The sequence below is a fragment of the Labeo rohita genome, chromosome 7 (genome assembly GCF_022985175.1).
Source record: "Labeo rohita strain BAU-BD-2019 chromosome 7, IGBB_LRoh.1.0, whole genome shotgun sequence".
In the NCBI taxonomy this organism is placed as follows: domain Eukaryota; kingdom Metazoa; phylum Chordata; class Actinopteri; order Cypriniformes; family Cyprinidae; genus Labeo; species Labeo rohita.
In genome coordinates, this window is record NC_066875.1 from 45,238,262 (window position 1) to 45,253,559 (window position 15,298).

The following is a 15,298-nucleotide window of genomic DNA, read 5'->3' on the forward strand; positions in this document are numbered from 1 at the left end:
ATGCATTACTGACGTACGTCAAAATTAGCATTAACAGTTACAGCCCTAGTATGAGTGTTTGGATATTAATGCACAAGAATAATGTACTGATTAACCACTGCAAAGTTTAGTAAAACGCTGATCTATACAGCAGTCAATATGTTCTGATTATTATTTGGAGTGTTTTCTTATTCTGTTGCTTTTATACTGTTTTATCACAACTTGAGTTGAAAACAAATAAAATACATGGTTTTAAAATTATTTTTCTGTCTAAAATGGCATAGTTGAGAAAACTAATATCAGATCAGAAGTGCCAAAAATTACAATTGAAGGCTGTGGGCTAAAACGTAAATGCATTATATCCAATTATGTTATATTAAAATATATTCAACTTATTTTTTTAATAATTAAAATAAAAAATTAAATAATTTTTGAAATGCATAAATTATTTTTATAATCAAATTACTTCTATTGTTTTTTTTACAGATGTGCATGAGAATCAGCAACTTTTGAGTGTTTGATTCAAAAGTTTTTGAACAGTCTGAAAGTTTGAAAGTCTGTTCTGCTCACCAAGCCTGCATTTATTTGATCCAGCGTACAGCAAAAACAGTAAAATTCTGAAATATTTTTACTATTTAAAAGAACTGATTTCTATTTGAATATATTTTAAAATGTAATTTATTCCTGTGACTTCAAAGCTGAATTTTTAGCATCATCACTCCAGTCACATGATCCTTCAGAAATCATTGTACTACTGTGATTTGCTACTCAAAAAATATTTATTATATATTTATTAAAGTTCAGAATAACAGCATTTACCTGAAATAAAAATCTTCTGTAACATTATACATTTCGTTACAATCACTTTTGATCAATTTAAAGCATCCTTGCTAAATAAAAGTATTAATTTCTATAATTTCTTTCCCAAAAAAACTGACACCAAGCTTTTGAATGGTATAGTGTATAATGTTAAAAAGCTTCTTATTTCAGATAAATGCTGATCTTTGGATTTTTCTGTTCATCAAAGAATCCTGAAAATATGTATACTCTTACTATTAGAATGATTAGAAATCAGTATATTAGAATGATTTCTGAAGAATCATGTGACACTGAAGACTGAAGTAATGATTTTGCTGGAATTTGCTGTATTCTTGTATCCTGTAATGTTGCTGACTTCTTTAAAAAAAAACATTAAAAAAATCTTTTGACTGGTAGTGTATTTAAAAGGAATGCTGTTCTTTTTTAACTTTCAATTCATTAAAGTATCCTGAAAAATAATGTATCACAGTTCCCACAAAAATATGAAGCAGCACAACTGTTTTCAACATTGATAATAATCAGAAATGTTTCTTAAGCAGCAAATCAGCATATTAGAATGGTTTCCGAAAGATCATGTGACACTGAAGACTGGAGTAATGATGCTGAAAATTCAGATTTGATTATAGAAATAAATTAAATTTTAATATATACTCACATATTTCTCAATATTACAGTTTTTACTGTATTTTAATCAAATAATGCAGCCTTGGTGAGCAGTAGAGACTTGTTTTAAAAACCTCATACACAAACACTTTCACAAAGACTAATTCAGTCGATTAAGCAGGTTATTAGCAGCACTTTGAGGTCAAACACCATGCAAATTAATTACTATTTAAATAGAAATGTGATCCACCCCCACATTATTTCAATTAGATTTTACAAATAATCAAGTTTGTACTAGTTGCTGATAAGGATGAAACACTCCTGATAACTGCTTCACTAATTACATCCGTTATTAAAGGGAATACGCAATGCAGTAAGCCAGAGAAGAAAATGCAGCTTATATTGTCACTAAAACTGTACTAAAACAAAAGCTTTAAGGTCACAGTGTTTCATCATGCCCTTCAACAGATCACCACCATAATCTGCCTTTCAATGCAGTGACAGCACATCCTCTGAGGCCAGATATGAAAGGAGAGAAAATCCCTTTCAATATACATCAGTAGCTGGACGTGCCAGCGTGAGATATCACAGTTCAAATTAGGCCACACAGAACAGTCGCGCATTCAAACTCCGTTTCCGGAACAATGCTGCAGGAAACGGCGCCAAACATTCCGGGGTCCGTGTGACCGGCACATTCCCGCTCGGCCCGAACCGGTGATGTTGCTGTGTCAGTGTGGCACGGTTGTGTTTCCGTGAAAGAATACAACCATCCAAGACCCAGAGAGATGAAAACAGTTTGTTTAAATAAGAAAACTAATGCTCATACTAAAATTACTAAAAATAAATCTGAAATAAATACAAATAATATAAATATTAGAAATTACAGAAATAAAAAAATAACTACTGTAAAAATGGTGTTCACATCTTATCATCAGCTTAAATGAAGCTGAAATAAAATAAAATAAAACAATAAAAAATATTAGATGAAAAACCTAAATAAATAAAAAAAGGATTAAAACAAAAATTTTAAATGTTGCCCTGGCAAACAACTAAAAAAAAAATTAGGTAATGACATTACTAAACCTGAAATAGAAAATAAATCCTATACATAAATAAATAGTAATAATAACAGAAATTACAACAGAAATACATCATGTTAGTTATGTTTTCTATTTTGCAATAAAACATGACACTTTATAATAAAACATTACATTTATGTGCAGCATTTCTTGTAAAGTTGTTTGCGTCTATATAAGACATATACATTTTTATTGTTATTGTTAACTGAAATAAACTATTAAAACATTTTATTACTTGAATTACAGCTAAAATTAAATAAAATATTAGATTAAAACTTGAAATTACAAAAAAATAAACTTTACAAATTACAAAATATACAAAAATATACAAAAAATACAATAGGTTTAATTAGTAAAATTACTAAAACTAAAATAAAAATAATTTCATTTCATAATTATAAATTAATTCTAAACTATATAGAGAATAATAATTAGAGCTATATAGAAATAAATATATATATATATATATATAAATGACAAAAGTACATAAAATTACTAAAACTAAAATAAAAATAAACACTAAAAATGTAAAAACAAATGTTAATTCAAAATATTAATAAATACTAGTACTAAACATTGTCAGTACTTTTAGTTATATCCCTAAACTGACATAGAAATAGTACTGGATCAAAGACAAGTTTGACCAAACAAAAAAGAAAAACGAGAAAAATTGTGAAATATTATTAAAATTTAAAATAACTGTTTTAAATTGTAATATATGTTAAAATGTCAATTTTTCGGTGATGCAAAGCTGAATTTCCAGCATCATTACTCCAGTCTTCAGAGATCCTTTAGAAATCATTCTCATATGTTGATTTGCTGCTCAAGAAGCATTTCTGATTATTATCAAGTTGTGCTTTATAAACACACACTAAAATGTTCATTTATATGTTTAAATGTTTAATTTATGAATAAAACTGTATAAAAATAAAACTCAGTCAGTACTTTTAGATTTAACCCTAAACTGACACAGAAATAGTACTGGATCAGACACAACTTTGACCAAACAGCAATGAAGAAAGTTAAGCAGAAAACATCTACTTCCTTTGTATGCAGGAAGTGTCTGCTCAATATGCCTTGGCACCACGGAACAGCAGACAAATTGAGATATTCCTGGAAATATGGACACTTTGTCATAAAGCCCAGTAGCTTGCCACAATATCTCAGTAATTCAGAGCTCTTACAGGTTATATCTTTAGGATTTGAATTGAGAATTGAAGGGCCGCACTGAATACGCAAGTGATTCAAGGCGCTCAAGTGGGCTATCTCAACACGTCTGCTGATTGTACATCACTCATCAAACCAGCACGACACTCCGTCCCTCTCTGAGGCCCAACGATGATTCCCGTTATGAGCTAATAACGCTTAGACATGCTCCACTTCCCACCACTGCCCTCCTGATGGAAATAAATGCCTCTAATTATTCCCATCAGAATCAGATATCACTGGAAATGAAAAAGCAGGATTTATTGCAGAGAAGTACAAATTCAATCGGATCACGTGTTAGGATGGGCGGTCGGATCAGTAGATTGGGGATGTTTTCCACATTATTAAAGGCGTTTTAAACAAATGAGATGAGACAGTAACTGGGACGGGTAGTATGAAAATGTATATAAGGTATTGAAATGTTGAGTCTTGTTTTTAAAAGTTTTATAGCATAGGGATCATTCTTTGAGTTTTTGCAGGTTTTATTAGACTTTTTTTATCTAGAGAGCAGAAAATGAGTTGGAAGGAGAACAACATTCAGCAGTTCTCCATTACTCTTTCATTCATAACAATTAACTAGAATATGGAAATAACTTTCACTGTATCTTCTGATTAAACTGCAAAAAAGTGATATTTGTAGATACACGATACATTTAGAAGCAAAACGACAAGATATGAAGTCTTGTTTTCTAAGAAATTGATCAAAATGAAGTTCAAGATTAAAAAAACAAACATCTGCCAATGTATGGGCTCAAAAAAATTAAGGAAAAAAACCCCACATTTTCACCTCACTGACAGACATCTGTTTTTGTTTTTAGCGTAAACTCATTTCATACTGTTAAATTTCTTAGGAAACAAGCCTACAGCTATCTTCATCTTGCATTTCAAGTAAATATACTGTATATCTTGATTTAAGGCTGTTTAGACAAAAATACATTTAATCACATGACTTTATGCATGTAAGACTTAATGTAAGGCCTTAATTTGTGGAATGGCAAATTAAGACTTTTTAAGACCCACAGAAGACCTGGTTATGCATAATCGCCTTCAAGTTTGTGCAAATTGAAAATAATCAAAAGAGATGAAGCACCATTCATTTGTAAAGCATTTAATTCACTGGTATATTTAGATGGATGGATGGATAGACAGATAGATTTCATCTTCTGCTCACCATGGCTGCATTTGTTTGATTAACAATACAATAAAAGCAAGAAAAATTGTGAAATATTATTACAACTTAAAATAACTGTTTTCTATTTAAGTGGATTTAAAAATGCAGTTTATTCCTATGATGCAAAACGTAATTTTCAGCATCATTACTCCAGTCTTCAGTGTCACATGATCCTTCAGAAGTTATTCTAATATGCTGATTTGTTACATTTCTGATTATTATCAATATTGAAAACAAAGTAGTGCTTTAAATAAACAGTTAATACAAACTTAAAGTAAATTTATGTTGGTTTATGGAGATTTCAGTATTTTTGCTGGAAAACAAAATAAAGCACTTCTAGAACAGTGTAAGTGTTTTTTATGTCACTTTTGATCAATTTAATGCATCCTTGATGATTATAAGTATTAATTTCTTTCAACATATTTGTGAAAATGGACCACAAAACCAGTTGTAAGGGTTAATTTTTCAAAATTGAGATTTACACATCAGCTAAAGGCTGAATAAAAAGCTTTCCATTGATGTATGGTTTAGGACAGGATAATATTTGGCTGAGATACAACTATTTGAAAATCTGGAATCTGCAAGGGTGCAAAAAAAATAAAAATATTGAGAAAATCACCTTTAAAGTTGTCCAAATGAAGTTCTTAGCAATGCATATATTTTAATCAATTATTATGTTTTAGTACATTTACAGTAGAAAATTTACAAAATATCTTCATGTAACATGATCTTTACTTAATATCCTAATGATTTTTGGCATAAAAGAAAAATCAATAATTTTGACCCATACAATGTATTGTTGGCCATTTCTACAAATATACCCATGCATTTTAGGACTGGTTTTGTGGTCCAGGGTCACATTTGAGTAAACTACTGAGTAGAAGTGAGTTATATCTGTCAGTGTGAAAGTAAAAGTCAATATCTCCTCACCGTGTTCTGCGGTCAGAGGTCTTGCTGCAGGTGTGTTGAGGAGGAACGTTTCTCCACTTCTTGGCTTCCACCACCATAGCTTCAGCATCCACCAAACCAAAGCCATACAGATGACTGACTGGAACCACACACACACCACAAATATTAACCAGGTACAAATGTTTTTCCATACTACGGAAGCCAATGGCAACCGTCAACTGTTTTGTTACCAAAATTCTGAACTTAAGGGTGAGTAAATGATGACACAAGTTTCATTTCTGGGTGAACTATCCCTTTAAGCCTTATTATCTTACACAATAACTAACCATTTAAAAAGTTCCATGATATTACTATGTGTTTGGACATACAGTGCTGGCCAAAACTGTTGGAACACTAGTATTTTCACCAGCCGAAAAGTGGTTTTAAGTCAGTTATTTCTATCTTTTGCTGTAGTGTGCCAGTAGGAAATATTGGTGAATTTCCATGCATTAATTTTGCCATGAATTGTAATAATCCAGAGATTTTTTGTTAGCACTGGCTGTTGTCAGACTCTTTGTGCAAACAAAAAATCGAATCTACAATTAAAGGGTTACTCCACCCCAAAATTTTGTCATTAATCACTTACCCCCATGATGTTCCAAACCCGTAAAAGCTTTGTTCGTCTTCGGAACACAATTTAAGATATTTTGGATGAAAACCTGGAGGCTTGTAACTGTCCCATTGACTGCCAGGTAAATACCACTGTCAAGACCCAGAAAAGTATGAGAGACATTGTCAAAATAGTCCATCTGCCATCAGTGGTTCAATCTGAATTTTATGAAGCGACGAGAATACTTTTTGTATGCAAAGAAAAAAAAAGATTTTATTCAACAATTCATCTCCTCCACGTCAGCGTAGTGCCATTTTGGAGAGTATCCGCTGGACGCAAACTGCGTATGCCGGATACGCTGTTTTCGTTCAAATCAAAGCGTAAATATACGTAGAAAACGTATCCGTGTGGTGCGGCTGACACAGAATGACGTACACAGTTTGCGTCCAGCGAATTCTCTCCCAAAATGGCACTATGCTGACAAGGAGGAGATACAAAAAGTATTTTTGCATACAAAAAGCATTCTCGTCGCTTCATAAAATTCAGATTGAACCGCTGATGGCAGATGGACTATTTTGATGTTGTCTTTCATACTTTTCTGGGTCTTGACACTGGTATGAATGTTTGGAAATGTAAACTGATATTTGCTACTGACACACTGCAGCAACAGAAAAAGGGGTCATCAGATGCCCATTTTCCACAAGTTGATATGATTCTTTAGGGTCTTAATGAAATGTCTCTAATATACATTGATTAAAAATTCTCAATGGTTTTGTAAAACAACACCCTTTTTACCTTGTCAAAATGAGCTCTGCAAAAATCATCTCATTCTAAGGGGTTGTTCCTTTAAATGCAAATGAGCTCTGCTCACCCCGCCCCTCTCTTCTCTCTGTGGAATGACAATCTTGTTTACTTTAGCCGCGTTTAGCCGCTAAACTTCCTAACTACCACGTTATAAGGAAAGGTGATCGCAAAGTTTCATAAAAAAACACTTATACACACTTCTGCTGTAAGTGAAGCTGGATCATGAATGATTCGCGCGAACATAGACGGATATATGTAGATCGGGAGGTGCATTCCCTTCACAAACAAATGTAATCCACTGCATCTTTAGCGGCTCAGATGTCGGGAGTAAATGACGACCACTATGTTCATTATTACATTCAGCAACACAACACCTCAGTCCTCAATCTGAGATATTCTTGTCTAACTTACATCCCTGCCTCGGCATCGAAACAAGGAAAGTTACTGGACTGTGACAGCTGATCTGAGGTAAGATGCTCATGTCAATCAACTATCATGGGAGCAGCCTCTGTTGGTGTGACACCACACCGACAGGCATTTGAGAACAGCTTGATTTGAAAAAGGGAATATTATTTTTACAGATTAATTAAAAACCACTGCATGGATTTTTATCATTACAGGGTAGATTTGTACATACACTGACAACACACATTAATGTTCAAACATAAAAAACTTAGCATCCGATGACCCCTTTAAAACCATTTTCTAGCTGGTGAAAAAACTAGTTCTAATCATTTTGGCCACCACTGCATGTGTCAGAAATGCACTACATAAAATCACATCATGAATGATGAAAAAAGAAGAAGAAATTATAATACATCACACATCAACATTCATGCAGAAAAGTCATTTCTGTTCTGTTCACCTTTGTGTCCAGCTGCATTGGTTTTCCAGTCGCTGGCTTTCAGATGAGCCTGTCTCGATGTCTTCACGAGAAGATGCTGAACATCTCTCCAGGTTATCAGAGGACTAAAAGATAAAATGACAAAGACTTTTTATAAGACTTTCGGGTTTTATTGCACTATTGAAAAGTACTGTCCTCTGTAAAATAATAGCCATTTAATTTTGTTTTGTCTGTTTCATATTTCAGTTTTGGGCCGAGCCACATTTTTGCTTCCCATCTGAGAGGCTGTGTTTGTAGGGGCTTTTGGGACACTCATTCAATTTAGTGTAACAATTGCATCCTAGCAGGTAACTTTATCCAAGCCGCTCTCTAGGCTACACGTCGCTTTATTCCACTTCTGCTCTCATCCGTCTCAAGCACAGACAAATACGTGGAAAGATCAAGTCTTAAGTTCACCAGCAGCACTCCTGCTTGTGTGATTCTGCTTAAATAGATTAGTGGTTTTGAAAGTCTGTGGCTAACATTGCATGAAGTTTTGTTCTACAACATAAACTACACAAATCATGCCTCAAACGTAAACGCAATTTGTTTTCGAGAATTGAAACCACAATATACACACACATGATTACGCCAAATTGAATTACAATGCTAAAAGCATTCACAAGCAGAGAATCTCAGACAGAAAGCAAGACAGAGGAATCCAACTCAAAATTACATTCAAAGTTGATTTCCTTAATATTTTGTTTTACTGTGCTCTAGTAGAAATAAAGAAGTTTATAAAAGTATTTCAAACAAGCATGAAATGTTCTTCCAAATGCATGAATGCAAATGCAAAAGCAGTTTCTATTGTAATAATAATAATAATAATAGTAATACCTTTACCTACAAACTTAACTTGAAGCATTTTGTTTTTAAATGTCATGATCAAAGATGCATTCAGTAAATTCAGTCAGACTGATATGTCACATTGCAGAAGAACCGAGGAGCAATTATGAAGTGCAAGTGTGTAACAGCAAGCAAATTAAGGAGTGTTAACCTAAAATGTCACCAAAGAAAATACAAAAGACACTTAATACTCAGTTATATTACCGATTTGACTGCATCAGATGAGAACAAAACTTGAACTGAATTGAGTTGGATGATAATGCTATTGTCTTTTGTAGAGCTGCTTTACAGTTGAATCAAATTTATGACCTTGGACCACAAAACCAGTCTTAAGTAGCATGGGTATATTTGTAGCAATAGCCAAAAAATACACTGTATGGGTCAAAACTCATTAGGATATTACGTAAAGATTATGTTCCATGAAGATAGTTTGTACATGTTCAAATATGAATATATCAAAACTTAATTTTTGATTAGTAATATGCATTGCTAAAAACTTAATTTGGACAACTTTAAAGGCAATTTTCTAAGTATTTTGATTTTTTTGCACTCTCAAATTACAGATTTTCAAATGTTCAAATGCTTATTTATTCAGCTTCCATATGATGTATAAATCTCAGTTTTGAAAAATTGACACTTATGACTGGTTTTGTGATCCAGGGTCACATTTATTTTACATTTGATGAATTTTGCAATATTGACACCATTACTGAACTGAATTGAATTAACACTGAACCGACTGGGGCTGAATAATGTCACTACTGCATTTTTAGAGCTGCTTTACAGCAGATTTTGAATTTGTCTCATATTTGAAGAAGTTTGAATTAATGATTGAAAAATGTGACAAAATTCGATCCCATTGCATGGGCAAAAAAACTTCAAAATATCTTCTTAAACAGGTTGTTCTTTGAACAACATGACAGAATAGTCTCTTTAAGCCAATAAAAATAAATACTAAACATAAAAAGTGAATATGAAGAAGCAGTGCAACTTTCTGCATCTGTTTTATGGAGAAATAATGTTTATGGAAAACTGACTTTGCCTCCAGAGCGAGAGCGATGACACCCGCCACCATCGGTGCAGATACGGAGGTGCCCGTGTGTCCATCTGTACATCTCTGACGCAAGTCTGTGGTCACCTGGTAGCAGAAACACAAAAATACAGAGCATTAGAGAGTCAACAACTTTAGTTTGGATGCAGCGTTTCATCAAAACAGATTTGGAGAAATGTAGCATTACATCACTTGCTCACCAGTGGATCATCTGTAGTGAATGGGTGCTGTCAGAAAGAGAGTCCAAACAGCTGATAAAAACATCACAATAATCCACAAGCAATCCAAACCACTTCAGTCAATCAATTAACATCGAGTTAAGCAAAAAGCTGTGCTTTTGTAAGAGACAAATCTATCAAATAAGACATTAAAAGTTTATAATCCAATGAAAAAGTCCATCCCCTGTTGTCCTTTCACATCAAAATCCACCCACGTATTTGCTTTTGAGCTGCTTTTTGTTTGTAAACAGTACTTGATATTGCATATTTGTCTCCTGATTCAGACGAGATGACTTTTCAATGGAGAAAGCAAGTTTGTTGATAAAGGTTGAAGTGCCTTAATGATGGTTTTGTTTCTTACAAACATGCAGCTTTTCACTTCACAAGATGTTAACTGAATCACTGGAGTGGTGTGGATTACTTGTGGATTATTGTGATGTTTTTATCAGCTGTTTGGGCTCTCTTTCTGACGGCACCCATTCACTACAGAGGATTCATTGGTGGGCAAGTGATGCAATGCTACATTTCTCCAAATCTGTTCTGATGAAGAAACAAACTCATCTACATCTTGGAAGGCCTGAGGGTGAGTACATTTTCAGCAAATTTTAATTTCTGGGTGAACTATTCCTTTAAAACATTCAGCTATCGTCTAAAAGAATGCGCTTCCGTGACTGCGACGGGACGAGTGGTTTTCTGCAAAGTGCTCTGTAAATATTTCATCGTTCTGGTTTTCTGGGAAACAGCGGGTCACCCACAGAGTTGCTCCGGTAGCCCGCAGGCAGAGAGAGCGAGCGCTCGAGTGTGTCTTCAATCAAACATGAGCTTGATTACACTGGCGTTTCTCAAAAGGACAAACATGAATGGGGTCAGTGCCACCGACAAGGTCCTGAGGAAGATGCGGAGATAGGAGACACATGCTCTTGTACGATATGTGTGTGTTGGGGGTTTATGACCGTGTTTAAAAACAGTGGATAGGAAATAAACAAGACAATACTAGTCTTTTAAGTCTTCTGAAGACATGTGAGAAAAGTATCAACAGACTTCTCGTTAACCACTTCATCTGCATGATTAAGGGAATTAAATTTAAGAGGTTTTTAAGACTGTAATAACAAAAACAAAACAAAGAATTTAAGACTTTTTTTAAAGTAATAAATAAATAAAAATACTTAAAAAGTCAATAAAAGACATTGAAACAACAATAAAATCAATGAATAATGAGTTTTTAACTGAAAAATGACACTGAATCATTTGACAGTTGAAAATATCTAGACATATTAATGAGTTTTAATGGCTTTCTGTTCTTGTTTGCTTTTAATTATATTTTAAATATTTTTATTCTTAATTTTATTGCTTATTTCCTTATTTCTTATTTTATTCTTAATTATTTTTTTCGTAATGTAATGTAATGTTATGATAGGGGAATTAGGGTTCAAGCGTGTAGTGCTGAAACCCTACTGTAGTTGTTAAAATGGTCACGGATCAGCCTTCTCCACTTAAAACTGATCGTGCAGACCAAACCGTAAGTCATAGAGACTTGAAACTTGGAGAGATGGTAGTACTAACACCACCAACAACGTGACCAAGGCTCACACCAATCGGCCTGACGGGGGAGCTATAGCAATCAAAAGTACACAATCGCTCATAACTCCTAAACCATCAGTCACAGGCTCAAGTGTCTTATGTCATTGGAATTCGTGGCTCATGCCAGACAAAACACATGCCTCATATTTGATCTTTAGCCTGGGAAAATTTTCGTGTATTTCGCATTTTTTGAAAAACCTACTTTTGCAAACTAGTACTAGGTATTTTGCCAGATCGGAACCAAAGCAGTGCAGAAAGATTCTCTGGCGAGTGAATATCAATAATGATCAAAAATCACTGTTGCAAAGGGGTGCCAAAACGTACAAAAGGGGCAGGGTCACGTTTAGTAAAATATCTGAACGAAATGAGATATCTTCACCAAACTCAGAACACTTATGTAAGAGCTCAATCTGAGGTCACAGGGAAAAAACATAAAAACAGCTATTAACTGCACAACCATTTGTCCTATCAACATGAAAATTGGCGCGCACGGTCTTGGTCTGAAGTGCCCCATGTGTTTACAAGGACATTTGCGTATCTCAAAAAACATGACCGCCATTGGCCAATGAAGTTTGAGCACCTGTTAGACAAGATTACTGGAGGCCAATCCAAACTTGGCAGGCCTGTTCGACTCACGGCCCCAAAGGTCTGAGAGTAATTTGAAAGAAATCAGCCACTGACGGACACAAGGGTGTAAACAATTGTACATTGCACAGTTTTCCACAAATATGTGCGATATTCATATCATACGATAGAAATCCTCATTCCGGACAGCTTTGCCTCTAGAACCACTGCTGTCAATCAAATCGTTTGTTAAATGATTGAGAAGATGTAAATAAACTACTTCAGCAAACTAATCCAAGATTTTTCGCTCAATCTGGAAAAAACACTGCAGTACAATTCTCTGAACTCTCTAGGCCAATAATAATAAAAAAAATGTTGAAATGTACCCTTTGGGAAGCTATAACAGGGTCGCTTAGAAAAGGAGCCTGTCCAAATTTACCCCAAATCCTATAAAGCCCAAAGGAAAAATCAAAACTTCACAAAACCTGCTGAGCACATGTGACAGGTGATTCCCAAAAAAAACATGCAAAGTGGGGGGATTGGACCACAGCTGGTGCTATAACAGTCATAACCATTACAAATCATAATATTTCTATGGTAAATTACCTAGATTTGCCAAAAATGCTTTTTTAAATCATTCATTTAGGTGGTTACAAACTTGCTAAATAATGCCTTTTTTCATATGTGCTTAAATGCCTTAAAGCGCTTGAACTCTGGTAATGGCTGCTTGCAGCAATATTTTTATGGTTATTTGTAATTATTTTTTTTTATGTAAAGCACTTTGAATTACCATTGTGTATCAAATGTGCCACACATACATGGCTTATATATATATTTATATATATATATATATATATATATGGCTTATCTAACAAGAAAAGTAAATGATGTAAACTTGATTTTATCCATCATATGTTGATTGAATTGTAAGTTCTTGCATACTGGAATAGAGGCAAAGCTGAATGCATTTTGCTGCATAACATATGAGACATTTTTATTAAAGATTATAAAGTTTTAAAAAATGAATGCATCATTCACAATAAGACCAGTAACATGCATTAGGAAAATAAATAGGGTCAAATCTGATTTCAACCCAACTTAAAAGGATATTCTTTTCCCAGTGGAACCATCATTTGGATTAAAAAGCAACTTTTCTTTTAGTAGATTAAAAATGTTCCATGCACAAACTAAACAAGTCACAGTAAAACTACACCCTTATCATTTTTTAAAGTACATTTAAGAAATACATAACATCCTGCAACATGATTTAAAATATCAATCAAGGTGGTGTAAGGTCATTTTCACACTTAAGTTTTACTTAAGTAAACATTTAGTATGCATAATAGTAATAGTGATGCTTGCTTTAGCAACTCCACAAATAAGACTACAGCATTCATGCTTTAAACCTTATATAAAACCCTTTATTTTTACTAAATTGTTTCGAACACTAAACAAAATTTATGTGTGAGAAAAGAAAAAAATCCTGTCATGCATGTGCAAATGAGCTCTTAAGCCCACAACTACTAACCAAACACCGAAAGAAAAGCAAAAACCCACAGTAGTCATTCTTAAGGATAATGTCATAATCTGTGCTGCTGGAAAAGAAAGGCAATGCACAAAAAAAAACACAAATTCTCTTCATCCTCTTGATAGCACCCTGCGGTTTTCCCTGCGTATGGGTGCCAGACCAAACATTTAGCCCCAGTCTTTTTTCCAACAGTCTCATTTCATCAATAGATATTTGTGGAAAGAGCCAAACAACAAGAGCTCAGCTGGATGAGCAGGATGAGCAACAGGATCTGGGACAGATGATCTATAGAAGACGACTGAGTTTTGGCATATTCAACACTTCTGATTAAATGATGATAGATCTCTGCTTCAGTGTTGGGATTTCTCAACCCTTTCACACCCATAATGCAAAAAAAAAAAAAAACCACACACACACACACACACATTCGAATGCTTATAAATCTAACAGCACATTTATTAAATGGTCAGATTGTTAAAAAGGAATGAGGAAGGAAAGAAAGGAGAATGTGTCACAGAAATAATTGAGATAAATTGTAGGACACAATATGAGGCATCAAGAGAGCAAATGACCTGATAAAGCAGAGAACACACTTACGAGGCCGAAAGCAAGACGAGGACAAAAGGTTGAGTAGATGACAGATGGAGAAGACAAATGGAGTACACAGAGATTCACGCTTAAAGGGGTCACATCTTGGAAAACAAGATTTTCTTGTGCTCTTTTGTTATAGAAAAGCTCAATCTGTTCCAGCGCATCTCAAACGGTTTTGCTTCAGGGCACAAGAAGCATCACAATAGAGCAGCAAAACTGATTATTGTATAAAAGTAAACAAAATGTCCTAAATATTATTGAGTTGGAATGTTTTACTGCTTATCATGAGATGTACAAGGCCAACAATATGCTAAATACTAATGGGAAAGAGCTTGAATAGTAAAACTATTTTAGTTTCACATTCAATGTTAAAGTCAATAATTAAGAAGATTTAAGTCAATAAATTAATACTTTTTTTAGCAAGGATGCCTCAAACTGATCAGAAATGACTTTGTCAGTTAATAATTCTATTGCAAATGAATGCTGTTCATTCAAACTTTAAAAAAATATTGATAATAGTAAGGAATTTCCTGAGGAGCAAATCAGCATATTAGAATGCTTTCTGAAGGATCATGTGACACTGAAGACTGGAGTAATTGTGCTGAAAATTCAGCTTTGCATCGCAGGAATAAATTACATTTTAAAATATATTCACATAGAAAATGGTTGACTTAAATTGTAAAAATATTTAAGAATTTTACCTTTTTACTGCATTTTTAATCAAATAAATGCAGCCTTGGTGAGCAGAAGAGTCTTAATCTAAATAAACAGTAAAATGTTGAAAATGTGTTTCAATTAGGGCTGTCAAACGATTAATCGTGATTAATCGGATACATAATAAGAGTTTGAGTTTGCCTAATATATGTGTGTGTACTGT

General features: G+C 33.8%; 1 protein-coding gene across 2 annotated transcripts in view; it reads right to left on the reverse strand.

Moving 5' to 3' along the window:
- Nucleotides 1–15,298, reverse strand: part of pcsk6 (proprotein convertase subtilisin/kexin type 6) — a 93,063-nt gene that overhangs the window by 45,167 nt on the left and 32,598 nt on the right. For both annotated transcript variants that reach the window (XM_051115296.1, XM_051115294.1), the window contains exons 9-11: nt 9,926–10,026; nt 8,025–8,128; nt 5,788–5,905 (exon numbers count right to left, since the gene is read on the reverse strand). In XM_051115296.1, coding sequence (XP_050971253.1) covers nt 5,788–5,905; nt 8,025–8,128; nt 9,926–10,026 — 323 coding nt within the window. The remainder of the gene's footprint in view (nt 1–5,787; nt 5,906–8,024; nt 8,129–9,925; nt 10,027–15,298) is intronic.